Source organism: Podarcis liolepis (assembly GCF_965112155.1).
Source record: "Podarcis liolepis genome assembly, chromosome: 11".
Lineage (NCBI taxonomy): Eukaryota > Metazoa > Chordata > Lepidosauria > Squamata > Lacertidae > Podarcis > Podarcis liolepis.
In genome coordinates, this window is record NC_139565.1 from 764,545 (window position 1) to 784,073 (window position 19,529).

The window sequence follows — 19,529 nt, forward strand, 5'->3', positions numbered from 1 at the left end:
AATGAGATAGCCCTTGAAAGTCGTAAGACACCTTACTTCTAGGGTGTAGACGCAATCTACAAAGCAGTGGTTGCCGCTATGATATAAGCAGCTTGTCCGTAGTAGTTATGGATCTTGGAATAGTTATGGGTCTTTTTTAACACAGAGCGATCCCATTATCCTAGTATGGGCACCCCCCCCCCCCCATTTATACATGTTCAATTCCTGTGCAACTGTGCATATGTGTGGTCCCAGAATCCTGGAAGTTGGGGCAGAGACGCAAAGAGCTCCTCAGCAAAGAGGAGCCTGGAGTGGCTATCCTCTTGGAGCTCTGGGAGGGTCTCCGGGCAAGCCAGAGGCTTGCTGAGGCTGCTCAACGTGACACAAGGAAAAGTTTTCCTGTGCGTCAGGTGTGTGGCCTCAGCGAGCTTCTGGCTTCCTCAAATTTCCTGAAAAGAAATTCAGGTGACTTCCAATTTTACACAATTTCAGTGAGATGTGCAACTGTTTAGAACGTAACCCCCGTGTAAATGGAGAGACACCTGTGTTTCAGGGAGTGGAATGTAGCACAACCTGATGCAATTAAAATGTTTCCATTTTGTTTCGGTGTGCTTTATAAAAAAAGTCCACATTTTAAAATGATGCTTATTGTCATCTGTTCTGTTGGCTCACCTTTGCGTACCTTTATTATTTTTGTAGTCTTTTTTTCCTTTTTGTCGCACTACAGAAAGTTCTTTTTGCTCTCTGTGCTCTGAATGCCTTGACCACTACTGTATGCCTAGTAGCTGCTGCCCTACGTTATCTGCAGATATTTGCCACAAGAAGATCCTGCATAGTAAGTGAGTGCAGGGCACAGTTTTGTTTTCTAAAAGTGCAGAAGGAAGTCAGTCTTCCATGAATTCTGCTTGTGGTTTCAGTGCAGAAGTCTTTACAAAACAAACATTTATCTTGTCAGGAAGAGCCCCATGTTTATGTGGAAGAAGCTGAAGAACAAGGCCACGCTTCTGATCCAGAAGATTTTGTGCCACCAGTACCACCTCCCTCATATTTTGCTACATTTTACTCTTGTACGCCTAGGATCAATCGCAGGTAAAATGCTGAAACTCAACTTTCCCTGGATATTCTGGTTCACCAATAACTGATTTAAGCAACAGCCTTATTGGCACTTTCATTGAAATCATGATTTACATGTAACTTCTCACACAAGTGTTACCTGCAGTAATTTTTTACTTACTTCAGATTATAATTTTGTGGTTTTCATGTAAAAACTTCTTGACACTTGTTTCTGGATAAAAGATATATAGTGATTTGTTGAAATTTGATATTATAAAGCTGCTGCCTTGAGCCACCATAGAAACTGATTGCTAGACTCCCAACTGCTTCAGCACAGAAACTCTCTGAAATAGCTTAGAGAAGGGTGAATTGATTTTAAATTTTAAAAATTCCATTTATACTGTAGCTATTTCTAAATAAAGTGCATATGAATTGATTTTTCTAAGCATTAAAGCCTATTGATCAGGCTGGTGCTGCCCTTGGCAGAGTGAGGCGGCTGCCTCAGGCAGGAGAAGCTAGACGGAGCTTGGCCGCGCTGCCTGCCTTGCACCTCTTCATCTAGCTTGCTGTCCTCAGGTGTGGTGAAGGATGCTATTTCATTGCCCGTGTTGAAATAAGAGTCAGCAGCCAGGTTGGCTTCTGTATGTGGAATAAAAATGCTGGTCTAAACTATTTGCCTCCAACCTATTTCAAAATAAAAAAGGAGTATAAAGCTTTACTGGCTGTGGAAAAAAGGCAGTTTGAACACAACTCTTGGTCTCTGCTATTGAATGCTTCGCTAAATAATTTCCCTCCCACCATATGTGATAATTATTTTGCAGAGTTGACAAAGCTCTCACTTTGGAGGCCAGTTACAGCAAAAGAAGTCTGTGCATTAAAGGACAATCTAATGTGCCCTCAAATTATAGGCCAGTTAGTCTCCTTTCTATAATGGGAAAGCTTTATGCTTGTTTCCTCTGTGACAACTTTTTAAAATTATAATATATAATGTCTGAGGCCCAGGCTCCCTTTCGTGATAACTTTTCAACATCAGATCACTGCCATGTGATGTTCCACTTAGCAGAGAAATACACTAGACCTCTGCAGTGAAAACTATCTGTTGCCTTTATGGATTTGAAATCTGCTTTCGACTCTGTTTCCAGATTGAAACTATGGACCAAATTACATCTGTTACTGCAGGATAAATGACTCTTCTTCCTATTAAAGCTCTGTACAGTGAAATCAAATTGCAGGTTAGATGTGGATTGCAGGGCCAACTTTTGGACTGGATTGAGATGGCTAGGGGAGTGAGACAGGGCTGTATTTTGGCCCCCACATTGTTTAGGTAAAGGTAAAGGTACCCCTGCCCGTACGGGCCAGTCGTGTCCAACTCTAGGGTTGTGCGCCCATCTCACCTAAGAGGCCGGGGGCCAGCGTTGTCCGGAGACACTTCCGGGTCTCGTGGCCAGCGTGACGAAGCTGCTCTGGCGAGCCGGCACCAGCGCAGCACACGGAAACGCCGTTTACCTTCCCGCTAGAAAGCGGTACCTATTTATCTACTTGCACTTAAGGGTGCTTTCAAACTACTAGGTGGGCAGGAGCTAGGACCGAAAGATGGGAGCTCATCCCGCCGCGGGGATTTGAACCGCCGACCATGTGATCGACAAGTCCTAGGCACTGAGGTTTTACCCACAGCGCCACCCGCGTCCCTACATTGTTTAGCCTTGTACTAAATGATTTAGAGCAAAGTCTAATGGACCCAGATGGTCATCTCCCAAAAATAGGAACCAGAAAGACCCCTCTTTTGCTAAATGCAGACGATGTGTCCATCCTCTCTCGTTTCAGACCTGGCTTGAAATACCAACTAAGAAAGTTCTCAGATTACTGTTCTGTAAACAGGTTATCCATCAACTCTGAGAAATCCAAAATTTTGGTCCTCGAGAAAAGATATGCCCTTTGTAAATGGTTACTAGATAGCCATAATCTAGAGCAGACTAAATGCTTCCGGTACCTAGGGCTGTTGTTTCACCACACAAAGTCCTGGAATTGCCACTGGCAGACTATCTGTCAGAAGGTGGAGATGAGAAAATTTGCTATACTCTGTTTCTTTTTCACAAAGGGAGGTCACTATGTTCCATCAGCGATAAGGCTGTGCAATTGGTGCTGTGCAATGCCAGGTCCATAGGCAACAAAACCGCCACCATGCGTGACTTTTTGTCTCGCAGGGGATTGACCTGGCTTGCGTGACGGAGACCTGGGTACGGGAAGATGAAGTAGTCTCCCTACATGAGATAACACCCCCAGGTTGCTCTGTCCTCCATCAATCGTGGACTGTGGGTCAGGGGGGAGGAGTAGCGTTGTTAATCCGGGAGGATTGCTCTTTCAAGAGCTCTTCCATCACCGGCGATCTCCGGCATTGAATGTGTTGGTCTCGTGTGGGGCACCAAGGAGAGCTTGGCTGTCTGGCTGGTGTACCGACCACCCAGCACACCAGCAGCCACCCTGTCAGACCTGCTGGAGGTGGTGGCGGGCTGGGCCTTGGAGTTCCCAAGCCTACTGGTTTTGGGAGACTTCAACGTCCATGCCGATGCCGCTCCCTCCTCACAGGCTCTGGACCTAGTGACTTCCATGGCAACACTAGGGCTCTCCCAGTTTGTTTTGGGCCCCACCCATCAAGCAGGCCACACACTGGATCTGATCTTTGGGGCTGGCATAGATGTGATCATGCTCCCCCCTGTGGAAGTGCCATGGTCTGATCACTACACTCTGAAAGCCAAGATTGACTTCCCACTCCTCCCCTGCTCGGGTTGCGAGCCTATTGGGGCTCATCCGCGAAAACTGATGGATCCTGATAGATTCCGACAAGCCTTGCGGGACCCAGCTCCTCCTGGTGACTCATTAGATGACCTTGTTGAGGACTGGAATAACCGGCTCTTGGCAGCCATTGATGAGATCGCGCCTAAGCGCTCTCTGCGACCCCGTCGAAACCGGGCCCCTTGGAGCTCCGGAAAATGAAGCAGGATCTCAGATGGCTAGAGCGAGTATGGCGACGGACTTGTGACGGAGCTTCAAGAACATCCTATAGGACGCTTATGAAAGCCTGCTATGAAAGCTGCTAAGAAATCTTACTTTGCAGCTTCCATTGCATCCACTAGCTCTCGCCCGGCACAAATTTTTAGAATAATTAGGTCAATAACGTCCTTAGGAGGACAACCAAATTTAAGCACAAATTCGACCCACAGTTGTGAAGCATTCGCAAGCTTTTTTGCGGAGGAAGTCCTGTTGCTCCGCCGTGACCGCCCTGCCAATTTAGATACAGTGACTGAACTGGAGGCCCCTCGACTGACTTCAGGTCCAGCGTTGGACCATTTCAATCGGATACTCCCTGCTGATGTGGATAGATTCCTCCAAGTTGGTAGGCCCACCACCTGCCTCCTTGATCTGTGCCCATCTTGGCTGATTAGGGAGTGTCCAGATGTCACGCGGACGCCCCTGGTTGAAATTATCAATTTGTCCCTTAGCACGGGGACATTCCCAGGGGAACTGAAGGAAGCAGTGGTTTGCCCACTCTTAAAGAAAACTTCACTAGATCCCTTAGACCTATACAATTACCGCCCAGTTTCAAATCTTCCATATCTGGGTAAGGTAATTGAGAGAGCAGTTGCTGAGCAGCTTGGTAGGTTTCTGGAGGAAACATCAGCTTTAGATCCATTTCAGTCTGGATTCCGTCCTGGTTTTGGGAGCGGGACGGCTCTGGTTGCCCTAACAGATTATCTCCATGGACAACTGGATCAAGGTGGGTGAGGACTGCTGATTCTTTTAGATTTGTCAGCAGCCTTTGACATGGTCGATCATGATCTTCTGGACCACCGCCTCGCAGACGTGGGGATACAGGGCAAAGTCCATAACTGGCTGTGCTCTTTTATCTCTGGTCGGGGACAGAGGATGGCGCCAGGGAGAGAGATGTCGCCCCACTCCTTGGTGTGTGGTGCCACAGGGCGCAATCCTCTCCCCGATGCTTTTTAACATCTTTATGTGCCCCCTTGCCCAGATTATCTGGAGCTTTGGGCTGGGCTGTCACCAATATGCTGATGACACTCAGCTCTATCTGCTGATGGATGGCAACACCAACTCGGCCCCGAACGCACTGACCAGATGCTTGAAAGCTGTGGCATGATGGTTTTGTAGGAGCCGATTGAAACTAAATCCTTCGAAGACAGAGGTCCTATGGCTGGGTCGGGATGGCATGGGGATGAGGGACCAACTCCCTTCTCTTGCGGGGGCCCAATTAGTGCCATTGCCTTCCGTTAAGAATTTGTGTGTAATCCTTGACGCCTCCCTTTCCATGGAGGCACAGGTTACAGCGACAGCCAAGGCAACATTTTTCCACCTTCGCTGCATCAAGCAATTGGTCCCTTATCCTTCCCGCCCCGACCTGGCCACAGTGATCCATGTGACGGTCATCTCCAGGCTTGACTACTGTAATTCGCTCTATGCAGGGCTGCCCTTGAAGCTGTCCCAGAAACTCCAGCGGGTGCAGAATGCTGCAGTGAGGCTCCTAACAGGGTCTCTGTCTTGGGAGCATATTCACCCAGTGCTTTTCAAGCTGCACTGGCTCCCGGTGAAGTACAGGATCAGATTTAAGGTGCTGCTTTTGACCTTTAAAGCCCTTCACGGCCTAGGAACCTCGTACCTACGGGACCGCCTCTCCCGGTATGGAGCCAATTTGATTCCCTCCCTCTCTTTTTTCTTTTCCTTCTCCTCCTGCAATGAGGCATTTTAATATTTTAATGTTTTAATGTTTCAATGTTGTATTTTAATTTTGTTTTAAGTTGTAATCATTCAACTTGTTTTTATTATTGCTTGTTAGCCGCCCTGAGCCCGGCCTTGGCTGGGGAGGGCAGGGTATAAATAAATAATTGTCAGGGGCTCAGGGACGGAGGCACAGGGGAGAGAGGAAATGGAGAGCGAAGGGGAAGAATCTGAGGGCAGTGTAGGGGAGTATGACAGTGACCCGAGAGATTCCATGAGCTTCTCCAGCGAATCAGGAGATTCCCAGAAGGAGGCGCCGATGGTCAGGGCAAGGGGGGTCCCAGGGGACACACACCAGAAACAAGGGGCCAGCGGGGACTTCCAAAGCAGCAGTGGGAGATCAGGACCAGCTTCCCCGCCAGAGCGTAGTGGGGGGGAAGGGTCCCATGTGTCAGGGCCAGCGTCTCCTCCAGCAGGGGGAGAAGATGAGTCAGGACTGACCACGCCTCCATCGGAGGGTGGGGGAACGGAGGGGAGGTCAGGTCCAGCTAGCCCCCCCGAAGGGGGAAGCAGTGACAGGAGCAGTGTAATGGTCAAGAGGAAAGTTGCCGGCTGGGCGCGCGCGCCAAGTTCGAATGTACAGGCGCGCGGGACAGCAGAAAACCCGGATTGGGAACCAGGTCCTAAAGCCCGCCGGAGGCAGGGGAAAGACTCAGGGGACTCGGCGTCAGAAGAGTCTAGGAAGGGCGAGCCCCCAGCTGACAGGCAGAACCAGAGGAGGAAAGAGCAAAGGAAGAAGTGGAGCAAGGCTAGAGTATTAAACTGGTGTCTGGGGGGAGGAGATTCAGACGGAGCTTCGGCGGTCTAGAGTTTCAGACGTAGAGCTGCACGCTACAGCTGTGCAAGTGAAACTGAACTTCAATAAAGACTTTTGTATAAAACAACGAACTGGCGTTGGTCCTTTGTGAGCTGGGACCTAGGGCAGCTCTGACAATAATAATTATTATTATTAGGGTCTTTAATATGAAATCTGTTTCCCAACTCCTTTATGCTTCAAACGTCTGGTACAATGGTCTGTTTTCTAAGTTAGGTGGGTTCCAAGCTAAGTTCCCTACTTCACATCCCAAACTGTGTCCCTAACTCAGTTCTACTGTTGGAAACAGGTGAATGCCCACTCTCCACCAAAGTATGGTGGGCTGCCTTGAATTCTGGCCTGGGGAAGAGATTACTTTTGCATCTAATCAATGAGTCTATCAGCTCATGGTCAAAAACTATGGCCGGAAAGCCTCAATTGGTCTTTCACCATCCTTTTTACATCATCTGGGCTATGATACTGCCTTTAAATCCCTGAGGCAGAGGTTATGGGATATTTCACACAGCAATCTTCACTCTAGATTCTATGTAACCTGGGGGGCCACCAGGTGGCGCGTTGGAAGATGGCTGACAGTAACATCTCTCTGACCCATATGAGGTACTAAGGGGCTGCTATGGGAAGTAGGCAGCCTTCCTAATGCCCCCCAGGATGCGGGGGGGCTCTGCCCTGCCAGCAGTGTTCACAATGCACCCCCTGATACGAGTGATGGGGGTGCCGAACACTTGGCAAAAGGCCCTCGGTGAAGTCAGATCTTCCTGATGCCGATTCCAATTAGCGCGTGCTGGTTGCTTCAGCTTGGAATTATAATTGGAAACATACGATTGGAAATAAAGCTGAAAGCACATACATCAAGTAAAGCTCGAAGATAAGACTGCTGATTTATAGATCTCTGCGACCAGGAGTGACGGACAGATAAGTAAATCTTCTGATGAATTACCACAAGGAGACTGTATGTTTGGAACGAAGGGGGGGGTGGAGGAAAAAACTTTCCCCCCCCCCTGCATGATGTGACATAAATAACCCTTCACCCCAGATAGAAACAAGATTGTTGCGTTTTTATGAATCACAGACAGGATTTTAAGAACTATGTGGGAAAGAAAACAGGAGAATGGTGAGAAAAGTGGAAAATTCTTATGACGCAGTTAAAATATGGCGTCTCGCTAAGACAGGCTTGTCGGAGGAAGGACTGGGGGAGGAGAATCAGGACTGTTCGAACGAGAAAGAATGTTGGAATGCAAGTTTGACCTGACAAAGCCCCCAGACTCATTTGATTTATTTGAAAAATAAAGGACACATCGGAGACTAATCTTGTGTATGGAAGTGTTGTACAGAGGCTGTCCCTGATCGATATGATTTTTGGAAGAGTACAAAAATCCACATAGAATGTCAGCTTTCAACCTGCTTGTGAAAATCATCAGAGATCGCAAAGAAAGGAATTTATGATAACAACAAGAAGAGAAAGAAAGTAATAAAGGACTATCCGGTTCAAACTGGACAGAACTGTCTAATGAAAGCAGTAAGATAAGTGATGCTGTTTGGACTCGAGCCGAGCTTGATGTATGGGCACCCCCAACAAAATTTAAAATTTGGCTGTATAATTTGGAACTAATGTGATATGATAATGTGATGTGATTGGCCTGTTAATAAAGATTATTTAAAAAAAAAAAAAAAAGATTCTATGTAACCTGTGGACCGTTTGCATCTAGAATCCACTATGGCCATGATCTTCAGTTACCATCATATTTCATGAATCTGTCTGTACCTAACTATCGCCAATTATTCACCAAAGCCAGACTAAATGTATTTCCATCAGAAGTACTAAATGTCTATAAAATTTTTTTATTGCGTTTCTTTTCCATTAGTTCACAACATCTGTTACTATACAGTAAACAAGAAACAATTTTTATAAATAAACAGATATGAAAAGATAGGGAAAAAGAAGAAAGTAAAGAAGAAAAAAAAGAAAATTAGGTTTCATATTATCTTTCCAAAAAGTTACTCTCCTGTGGACCTCCTCACGTCCTCTCAACATTGCATTCTTTGAACTCACATTGTCAGCAATTTGTTACCTTATTTCACAACTTACTGTACCTTTCAGTTATTATGTAACCTATTTCAAAAGAAAATTGTGGTTCAATTTTAGTACCTTAATAATAAACATAATATATTTGTTTCGAGTTGTCTTATTTTCCTCTGTTATAACTACCGTATTTTTCGCTCTATAACACGCAGATTTTTGCTCCTAAAAAGGAAGGGGAAATGTCTGTGCGTGTTATGGAGCGAACGTGTGCTCCCTGGAGCCGAAAAATGAGGCAAAAATCAAACCGCGCTTCAGGGAGAAGGGAGCTCCGTGAGACAGGAAGTGGCAGTTTTCCTTCATTCTGCCTCAGGGTCTTACTGCCCACCCTGCTCTGTTTCGTTGCTGTGTTTGCTCAAACGGAACAAAGAGCAGGGAAAGCCCCTCCCCTCCAGGCAAGTAGAGAGGAAAGCAGAGCGTCCGAACAAAGAGCAGGGAAAGCCCCTCCCCTCCAGGCAAGTAGAGAGGAGAGCAGAGCGTCGTTCTATCCTCTCCCTGCTCCGGAGGGAACAATGTTTGTAAAGGGAAGAGAGATTACAGGTTCGGCTTAAAATTCTGATTTGACTTCCTACTTTTTGTTTTTGGAGACACACAGCATTCAAATATGCTTTCTTCCATTTAAAAGGATGAAATCCTTAAACAGTGTTTTGCCTGTAAATTCATGCGATCTGGAAGATTACAGTGTCTGTACCTCTTAAGGGATGGCAAAGCTTAGGTTTCGCTGCTAAATAGTTCTTAATGCAGATAAAATGCTTTCTTCTGTCATGCTGGTGGGAGGGAGAGGGAGAGGGAGAGGGAGAGAGAGAGAGAGAGAGAGCACGCTGGCTGGCTTGTGTGGGTGGGTGGGGGGAAACTTTTGCCTTCCTTTCCTCACGTTATAGCCCTCTCCTGCATTCTTAGCCTTTCTGTGTTTTTCCTTCCCTCCCCACTTAAAATGTGGTTACAAAGCATGGATCCACATGGATCCTCAGGATCTTTGCATTGGGTCACCCCAAATTCACCATCAGAGCACACAGCATGTCCATGGCTACAGCCTGTCCCCCCAAAATCACACACCCATTGTTGCCTGGGGCTGCAATGGTGCAAAAACGTGGTTACAAAGCATGGATCCACATGGATCCTCAGGATCTTTGCATTGGGTCAGCCAAAATTCACCATCAGAGCACATAGCATGTCCATGGCTACAGCCTGTCCCCCCCCCCAAAAAAAATCACGCACCCACTGTTGCCTGGGGCTGCAATGGTGCAAAAACGTGGTTACAAAGCATGGATCCACAGGGATTCTCAGGATTTTTGCATTGGGTCACCCCAAATTCACCATCAGATCACATGTCTGTGGCCACAGCATGAAGCACAAAAATGATACGTCCACTGTTTCATTCAGAATATTTTTTCCCTTGTTTTCCTCCTCTAAAAACGATGTGCGTGTTATGGTCAGGTGCGTGTTATAGAGCGAAAAATACGGTACTTTGTCATTAACCTAATCAAATTGCAGGAGCATAACATTTCCTAATCGTGCACATTCTTAACATTCAAACAACTTATAGTACTTTTGCAAATAGTCATTGAATTTTTTCCAGTCCTCCTCCACTTTTTCTTCGCTCAGATCTCGGATTCTGCCAGTCATTTCTGCTAGTTCCATATAGTCCATCATCTGCGTCTGCCAGTCCTCCAGTGTGGGTAAATCTTGTGTCTTCCAATGCTTTGCGATAAGAATTCTTGCTGCTGTGGTTGTATACATAAACAAGGTTCTATCCTTTTTTAACACCTTCCGGTCCACCATGCCCAGGAGGAAAGCCTCCGGTTTCTTGGGAAAGGTATATTTAAATACCTTTTTCAATTCATTGTATATCATTTCCCAGAAGGCCTTCACTTTCGGGCAGGTCCACCAGAGGTGAAAGAATGTCCCTTCTGCCTCCTTACATTTCCAGCATTTATTGTCAGACAGGTGGTATATCTTAGCTAGCTTGACTGGGGTCATGTACCACCGGTATACCATTTTCATAATGTTCTCTTTCAGGGCAGTACATGCCGTAAACTTCATACCGGTGTTCCATAACCTTTCCCAGTCCTCAGACATAATGTTATGTCCAACATCCTGTGCCCATTTTATCATAGCAGATTTAACTGTTTCATCCTGTGTATTCCATTTAAGCAGCAAGTTATACATTCTCGAAAGTACCTTAGTCTTTGGTTCTAGCAATTCCGTTTCCAATTTCGATTTTTCCACCTGAAAACCAACCTTTTTATCCATTTTAAACACCTCTTGAATTTGAGCATAATGTAGCCAGTCTCGCACCTTACTTTTTAATTTATCCTGGCTCTGCAACTTCCAGTTATCTCCAGATCTCTCAATTAATTCCCAATATTTTGGCCAGTAGGCCTCCATATTGGGTCTTTTTTTTGGAGCCTTGGCTTCCATCAGTGATAGCCACCTCGGGGTCTTGCCTTCTAGTAAGTCCTTATACTTCAACCAGACGGCAAAAATTGTTTTCCTGACAATATGGTTTTTGAACAATTTATGAACCTTCGCCTTGTCATACCACAGATATGCATGCCAGCCAAAGGCATTATCAAACCCTTCCAGATCTAGGACATCAGTGTTCTCCAGCAGGAACCAATCCTTCAACCAACAGAAGGCTGCAGCTTCATAATACAACCTCAAGTCCGGCAGGGCAAACCCCCCTCTTTCTTTCGAGTCAGTTAGTATTTTAAATTTTATTCGGGGCTTTTTGCCCTGCCAGACAAACCTAGATATATCCTTCTGCCATTTTCCAAAACACTCCACTCTGTCCACGATCTGTAGGGCTTGAAACAAAAATAACATTTTCGGCAAAACACACATCTTTATAGCTGCAATTCGACCTGACAAGGTAAGTTTCAGTCTTGGCCAAATTTCCAAGTCCTTTTTAATTTCCAACCAACATTTTTCATAATTATCTTTAAATAGATTCAAGTTTTTGGTGGACAAGAATACCCCCAGGTATTTCACTTTTTTAACCACACTTAGTTCTGTTTCTTTCTGATACCCATCTGTTTCTGTAGATGTCAAATTTTTAACCAAAACCTTAGTTTTTTGTTTGTTTAACTTAAATCCCGCCACCCGACCAAACTCCGAAATCAGTTCAAGCACTCTTTTTGTACTAGATTCTGGCTCCTGTAATGTTAAAACTAGGTCATCTGCAAAAGCTTTCAGTTTGTATTGTTTTACTCCGACCTCTATACCTTGCACCAACCGATCCTCCCTAATCATGTTCAGCAACACCTCCAGGACAGAAATAAATAGCAGAGGAGATAGAGGGCACCCCTGTCGTGTCCCTTTTTCAATTTTGAGTTCCTCCGACACCACATTGTTCACTATCAGTTTAGCTTTTTGTTCTAAGTAAATTGCGCCTATTCCATTTTCAAACCCCCGCCCCACTCCCATCCCTTCCAAATTTTTCTTCATGAACAGCCAAGAAATGTTGTCAAATGCTTTCTCCGCATCAATAAAGATTAGGGCCGCCCTTGTGTTCCTAATCCGCAAAAGCTCCAAAATGTCTATAATGTTCCTGGTGTTATCAGACATATGTCTACCAGGGAGAAAGCCTGCTTGGTCCTTATGAATTACTTCATTTAGTACTTTTTTAAATCTACTTGCCAAAATGTCTGCAAATATTTTATAATCCACATTCAAGAGTGAGATGGGACGGTAGTTCTTAAGCTGGGTCTTTTCCAGTTCTGATTTAGGTATCAATGTGATGAATGCTTCTTTCCACGTTTCCGGTGCCCTCTTCCCCTCCATAATCTGGTTACATACCTCCATCAAAGGTTGTATCAAATAGTCCTTCAAAGTCTTATAATATTTGGAGGTAAGCCCATCCGGGCCTGGAGATTTGCCAAGTTGCATATTCTGGATGGCACCTTCAATTTCCTGTTGAGTTATTTTGCAATTCAAGATTGATCTTTTATCTTGGCTTATTTTTGATAATCCATTTGTCTTTAAAAATTGGTCTATTTCAGGTTCTTTCTGAGGCCCTTGTGCATAAAGGTCTTTAAAGTATCTGTGGAAGCATTTCCTGATTTCTTCTGGTTTCTGAACTATTCTTCCTTGAATCTCTAAATTTGTAACCGTATTTAACTTTTGTCTTTTTTTCAGCTGCCATGCTAGCAGCTTTCCACATTTATTTGCTGATTCAAACGATCTCTGTTTCATTTGTTTGATTTTCCATTCTATCTCTTGATTAATCAATTTCGAATATTGTGCTTGATGGAATTTAATTTCTCTCAGCACCTCCTTTGACTTTGGTTTAGTTCTCATTTTTTTCTCTCCTTCACTTATTTTCTGTAAGATTTTCTCCTTTTTTCCATTCCAAAATTTTTTCTTAATTGTGTTCTGTTGTATCAGAAACCCCCTCATGACTGCTTTACTTGCATCCCAGATCGTTCTTTTTTCCACCGTAGTGTTCAAATTTATTTCAAAATAGTCCTTTAGCGTTTTTTGGGCCTTCTTCACAATCTCTTGATCTCTTAGCAAGGTGTCATTCATTCTCCATCTAAAGGATCCGGTTGGGATAAGTCTCAGTTCCATTTTCAAAGCGTTATGGTCGGAGCAGGTTTTTGGGCAGATTTCTACCTTTCTTGTTTTAGGTGCCAGCCCTCTAGATATCCAAATTTGGTCGATTCGTGTCCATGACAGGTGGGCCTCAGAAAAGAAGGTTCCTTCTTTACCTAAGGGGTTCTTTGTCCTCCATATATCAAGTCCATATTGTCTGTCAATTCAAAAAAGGTTTTAGGAAGTCTGCCGTCTGTTGTTAAATTTTGGTTTTGGGATTTGTCCATATTTGTTGACACCACCCCATTCATGTCACCCATAAGGATGATGTTAGAATAGTCCATATAGTCCAGCATAATCTCATGCAGCTTCTTGTAGAATTCTGATTTTCCATCATTTGGTGCGTAAATTCCTAATATCAAAATTTTCTCACCTTGTGTTTGGATTTCAATTGCCAATGTTCTTCCTTGGTCATCCTTAAATAAGAATTTTGGTGACAGGTTCTCCTTTGCATATATCACCACACCTCTTTTCTTAACTTTGTCCGATGAGATAAATTCTTGGCCTAGTCTTTTATTAATTAGCACTTTCCTGTGGAGCCTAGTCACATGTGTTTCTTGTAAACATATTATGTCCAATTGTTCCTTCTTCAAGATGTGAAAAATCCTTCTTCTTTTTTCCGGGGAATTCCCGCCATTTATGTTCCAGCTAAGCAGCTGCAGAGACATCCTGTTCTAAAGTTGGTCCTAGAGTGGGGTGTCTTCCTTTTCCTCGGATCCCGAGGGCGTAGGCGTTGGCCCACCTCCAGGTGGTGCTGGTGTAGGTAAGGGTGGTAGCCAAGCTGCTCCTTTCTGCAGATCTTCCCCGTGGTCGTGCAGGAACTTTTGGTTGTCTTCAGTTGTTCTAATTTTAATCTTTTCTTTGTAAGTAAAAGATAGTCCTTGTGGGAACTCCCACCTATAGGGTATTGCGTTGTATCTCAGCAGTTTAGCTAACTCTGAGTAGGTAGCTCTGAGTTCCAGTAGCTGTCTCGGGATATCTCTATAAATCTCCACCCTTTTGTCTTGTATTTCTATTGCTTTTTTGAAGTGAAGGCCTAGGATCTTGTCTCTCTCTTCCTTTGATCTTAAAATTATTAAACAGTCTCTGGATCTATCCTTCCTTACCAATCTTCCCAATCTGAATGCCGAAACAATTTTAAAATCTGTATCTTCCTTTATACCCCAGAACTTGGAGAATTCTTGTGTCAAATATCCAATCAGGTCTCCTTTCTCAAGTTCTGGGATGCCTCTCAATTTAAGATTATTCTCGCGGTTTTTCAATTCCACCATTGACAGGTAGGCTTGTTGTTCACCCACCTGTTTGTGCAGAGGCTTGACTTCTCCCTTTATCTCCTCGACCTCCTTCTGTAAAACTCCCACTTTCTGAATAGCTTCCCCAGCTAATTCACGATTTTCAGCTGTTGCTCCTTGCAGGTTCTCTATTGCTTGTGTATGCTGGGAAACTTGTTCAGTCAATTTCTGGATTGAGGATGTCGCTTTATCTATTTTCAGAGACTGGTCGTCCACCTTTTGATTTAGCTTTGACAATTGTTCCAATATTTGTTTCAAGACTGCGTCTGATCCACCTGTTGCCATATCTTCCTCAGTGGGTTCAGTGGACTTCTCAGTCTTTTCAACTTCTGCCTTTTGTGTCACTAGCACAGCTGGAACCGATGACCGGCGTCCTTGGGTCAGAGTTGTTTGTAAAAGTTGTGCTGGTTTTTTTTCTTTTTCTTTTTCCTTGGCCTCCTTAGTTTCCTTGGCTTTAGATGCTCTTGTTCTCCCTGCACCGCTCATTACACATCTGTCAATGTTCAAGGTCAGATTGTCAATTGTCCCATGGGAAAGACAGAGCCAATTGTAAACAGTCAGTAGAGAGGAAGTCAAAACAAAAGTCAGTTCCCAGGTTTTTGTAATCCCACAGCCCTCTAGGGGGAGTGCCACCAAATTTCAAGAACAAAGAAGAAAGTTTTCCGCCATTAATATTTCAATTGACGCAGTTCAGAAAATACAACAGTTCCTGCATAGACGAAAAGTTCACCAGAGCACTTTTTATCATTAAACAAAGTTTCATAGAAGGTGTCTGCAACAGTGTCACATCCAGTCTGTTACTGCTCAAAAGTATCAGTTTAGTTCCATAAGTTTCAGCAACTGTATCCGCAGTTTAACAATCTCTCCTCTCTGGCAGCCCGATAGTCTGGCTCTTTAAAATTGCAGCCCAGAAAGTAGGAGGAAAGTCCCAACTTAGTACTTAAAGTCCCTTTTATTCAGTGACAGTTCCTCTCTTCAATTTAAAAGAAAAGCAGCTCCGTAAGCGCACGGAAGTTTAGACTTCCTAAAGTCCCTTTTAAAGTGCTTCCCGCTTCTCAAGTCCTTGCTTTGATCTTGCCAGCAATGCCGGGAGGCGGACTTCCCTTTTATCGTCTCCCGGTTTCAGCCAAATTTAACAGATTCTTTATCAATTTTAATGCCCCTTACTCACGGGTATGTTGCTTGCAGCTTGGTGTTGATTTTAGGAAGAAAGGTCAGCGCTCATCTGCAACAGCCGCGCGGCTTCACTTCCGCGGAAAGAGCGATGAACTCACAGCACCGCTCCCCCTCCTTCACTCCGGATCTCCTTACGGGGTCCCTTCTGTGATTTTGGGGTAGCTTCTGGTGCCCGCCGAGTCCCACGGCCACGGGCTCACTCTACCCGTGGTTTTTCTTAGTGGGTCGCCGCTATGCCGCAGCGTGCGACCCTTTTCCGCGGAGCCCCTCTTCAAAGAGCGAAGAGGACCGCCAGTACAGTTTCGCGCCGCCTCCGGAAGTCCCATCAGAAGTACTAAATGACAGACTGTCTGGTATACCCTGTCAGAATAGGCTCTGCTTATGCTGTCAGGGTGTTGACTCTATGAAGCATATTCTACTACAATGGTACTACCTTGGTTCCCAAACTTAATCCGTTCCGGAAGTCCGTTCCAAAACCAAAGCGTTCCCAAACCAAGGCATGCTTTCCCATAGAAAGTAATGCAAAATGGATTAATCCTTTTAAAACATTTAAAAACAACCCCTAAAACAGCAATTTAACATGAATTTTACTATCTAACAAGACCATTGATCCATAAAATGAAAGCAATAATCAATGTACTGTACTATAAAATAAAAAGATAGTATTGTAGATGATAAAAATTACATTTTTCCCCCCTTACTTGCACTGATGATAGTCATTGTTTGGATGGGGGGCTTTTATCCATTTCTGCAGTCACACAATCAATCAATCAGTCAGTAGCTGAACTGGGTTCCACACAGTCACAAAAACAAATTAACTGAAAAAGCCTCAAAAACAAAAACACAAAATAAATAGCAAAAACAAAAGCACCAAACTTAATCTGTTCCGAAAGTTCGTTTGACTTCTGAAATGTTCGAAAACCAAGGCACAGCTTCTGATTGGTGCAGGTGCCCTGGAAACAATAGCCAACAGCCGCATCAGACGTTCAGCTTCCGAAAAACGTTCAAAAACCAGAACACTTACTTCCAGGTTTTCAGCATTTGAGAACTAAGGTGTTTTGAGTGCCAAGGCGTTTGAGAACCAAGGTACCACTGTACATTGTGAGCAGTTCAAACAAGACAGGGATCAATTAATTAAACCTCTGTTGGTAAACGTAACTGGAAAATCTGAAACCTTCCACCTATCCTTGGAGATATGTCAAATGATACTATTCTGGCTGGGGCTAAGTTCCTCTCAGAAGTATTAAGAAACAGAAACCTACATGTTCCCGCCTTGGAACCCTTTCCCTGTATTTCTGATTTATTTTGCTTTTGAAAATGTTTCTGGGGTTCTTTGGACTGAAATAAAGTGTGTGTGTGAATGTGGAATGAGAGGTGGTGCCATTTTGTGCAGCAAAATGTCTTAGACTTCCCTGACGTCGATTAGTATCCATATAGAACTTAAAGAAGTAACTTTCTCCTAGTGTAAACTATATACACTTTCTTATATATGTAATAGGGACACAGGTGGTGCTGTGGGTTAAACCACAGAGCCTAGGACTTGCCAATCAGAAGGTCGGCGGTTCGAATCCCGGCAACGGGGTGAGCTCCCGTTGCTCGGTCCCTGCTCTTGTCAACCTAGCAGTTTGAAAGTACAAGTTTCAAGGTAAACGACGTTTCCGTGCGCTGCTCTGGTTCACCAGAAGCGGCTTAGTCATGCTGGCCACATGACCTCGAAGCTGTACACTGGTTCCCTTGGCCAATAAAGCGAGATGAGCGCCGCAACCCCAGAGTCAGTCATGACTGGACCTGATGGTCAGGGGTCCCTTTACCTTTATACAGTGGTGCCCCGCAAGACGAATGCCTCGCAAGATGAAAAACTCGCTAGACGAAAGAGTTTTGCAGTTTTGAGCTGCTTCGCAAGACGAATTTCCCTATGGGCTTGCTTCGCAAGACGAAAACGTCTTGCAAGTTTGTTTCCTTTTTCTTAACACCGTTAGTACAGTTGCGACTTGACTTTGAAGAGCAACTCATAGAACACAGTGTGGTAGCCTTTTTTGAGGTTTTTGGCGATTTTTGAAGCTTTTCCAAAACTTTTCCGACACTGTGCTTCGCAAGATGAAAAATTCACTAGACGAAAAAACTCGCGGAACGAATTAATTTCGTCTTGCGAGGCACCACTGTATATGTAATAATAAAACTGGTTTTTGCAATTTTAGAAGATATTTCACTTTTAGAATTTTAGCAAATGGTATATGATGATATATTCTTCATTATTTGTGTCAATTAGATAAAAATAATTTGTGTACTTTGTACACACAATTTACTTCAAAATATAGGCTTCTGTTCTGTTCTGTTTTCTATATTCATTCAAGGGACTGTATTTGCAGAAGATACCATGCTAGTTACTAGTTTAACTATATTTTTCCATGGGGAACAAATTTTCATGTTGTTTAGTTATTTTATAATTTGGAACTGAGTAAATAGGAAGGCATAAAAAGTGTAAAACAGGAATACAGTAATCGGTTGGTGGATTGCTCTAGTGAGATACTTGATGACATCTCTTGGGACCAGTGACTAGATACTAATACATATGATGATTTGCCAGACCCTGGTCCCCAATATCAATCCCATAATAATAAATTTAGTAAATGAGTAATTGTATCCTATTTATAATGTCTGCTTTGAAACCTTGCTAGTTAACACCCTTCTCCTTAAATTGTGTTTTTTTGCAAAGACTTTAATTATATTGGCATTCTGTTACTGATGTTTGGAGGATCTTAGCCAGGGTGGGGAATTGGATCAGACCAGGAGGCCAGATGGTTACTGCCCCCCCCTTGTGGGTCAAGTTTGGGTGCTGCTGCCCACTTTCACCATATTGGCTCAGAGGCTTCTAGAATTGGTATTTGAACGCCTAAAGATAGAATTCCTCACAGATGTATCTAGGATATGTATTTTGTCCCATGGAACATTCTCCTCTTTTGCGAGCTGTCGTATCATAATGCATGCTTATTACAGTGGTACCTCGCAAGATGAATGCCTCGCAAGACGAAAAACGCGCAAGACGAAAGAGTTTTCCGTTTTTTGAGTCGTTCCGCAAGACGAATTTCCCTATGGGCTTGCTTTGCAAGACGAAACTTCTTGCGAGTTCTTGCGAGTTTGTTTCCTTTTTCTTAAAGCTGCTAAGCCATTAATAGCCGCTAAGCCGTTAATAGCCACTAAGCCGCTAATAGCCGTGCTTCGCAAGACGAAAAAACCGCAAGACGAAGAGACTCGTGGAACGGATTAATTTCGTCTTGCGAGGCACCACTGTACCTAGTTCTGTATACAAGTATAACATGGTGCCATCCCCATTTGAATTATATGAGATGTTTTCCCTTTCATCCTGAACTGAAGGGATCTCATCTTTCTGTAAGGAGGCAGTTTGAAAGCTGCTCTGCAACCTTTCAGATGTTAAAAGACCAGCATTCTGATTCCAGGACGGTTCCCATGGAGCCTGTCCCTTCTGTACAGGCCTGACTTGTCCCAAAACATTCCCAAGTGCCTAACCAATCCAAACTCCTCCTCCCAGCACCCCTATCTCTTTCCACACACTGAGACCTCTTAGCTTTACCTCTTCTACTGTTCCTGCACATCACAGGAAGATACATTGCACATATATCTTCTTAAACTGATTGTGGAGCCAAATCAATTATCTTCTAAAGCACTGAAGGAAGGAAGCTACACACAAACACTGTACTTTATACATGCTGAGCATTTCACTGCTACCTGCAAT

At 44.2% G+C, this 19,529-nt stretch overlaps 1 protein-coding gene across 2 annotated transcripts in view; it reads left to right on the forward strand.

Moving 5' to 3' along the window:
• Positions 1-19,529, forward strand: part of ENTREP1 (endosomal transmembrane epsin interactor 1) — a gene marked incomplete at its 5' end in the record, with an annotated part of 45,427 nt that overhangs the window by 10,175 nt on the left and 15,723 nt on the right. For both annotated transcript variants that reach the window (XM_083464915.1, XM_083464916.1), the window contains 2 exons: positions 707-814; positions 935-1,068. In XM_083464915.1, coding sequence (XP_083321041.1) covers positions 707-814; positions 935-1,068 — 242 coding nt within the window. The remainder of the gene's footprint in view (positions 1-706; positions 815-934; positions 1,069-19,529) is intronic.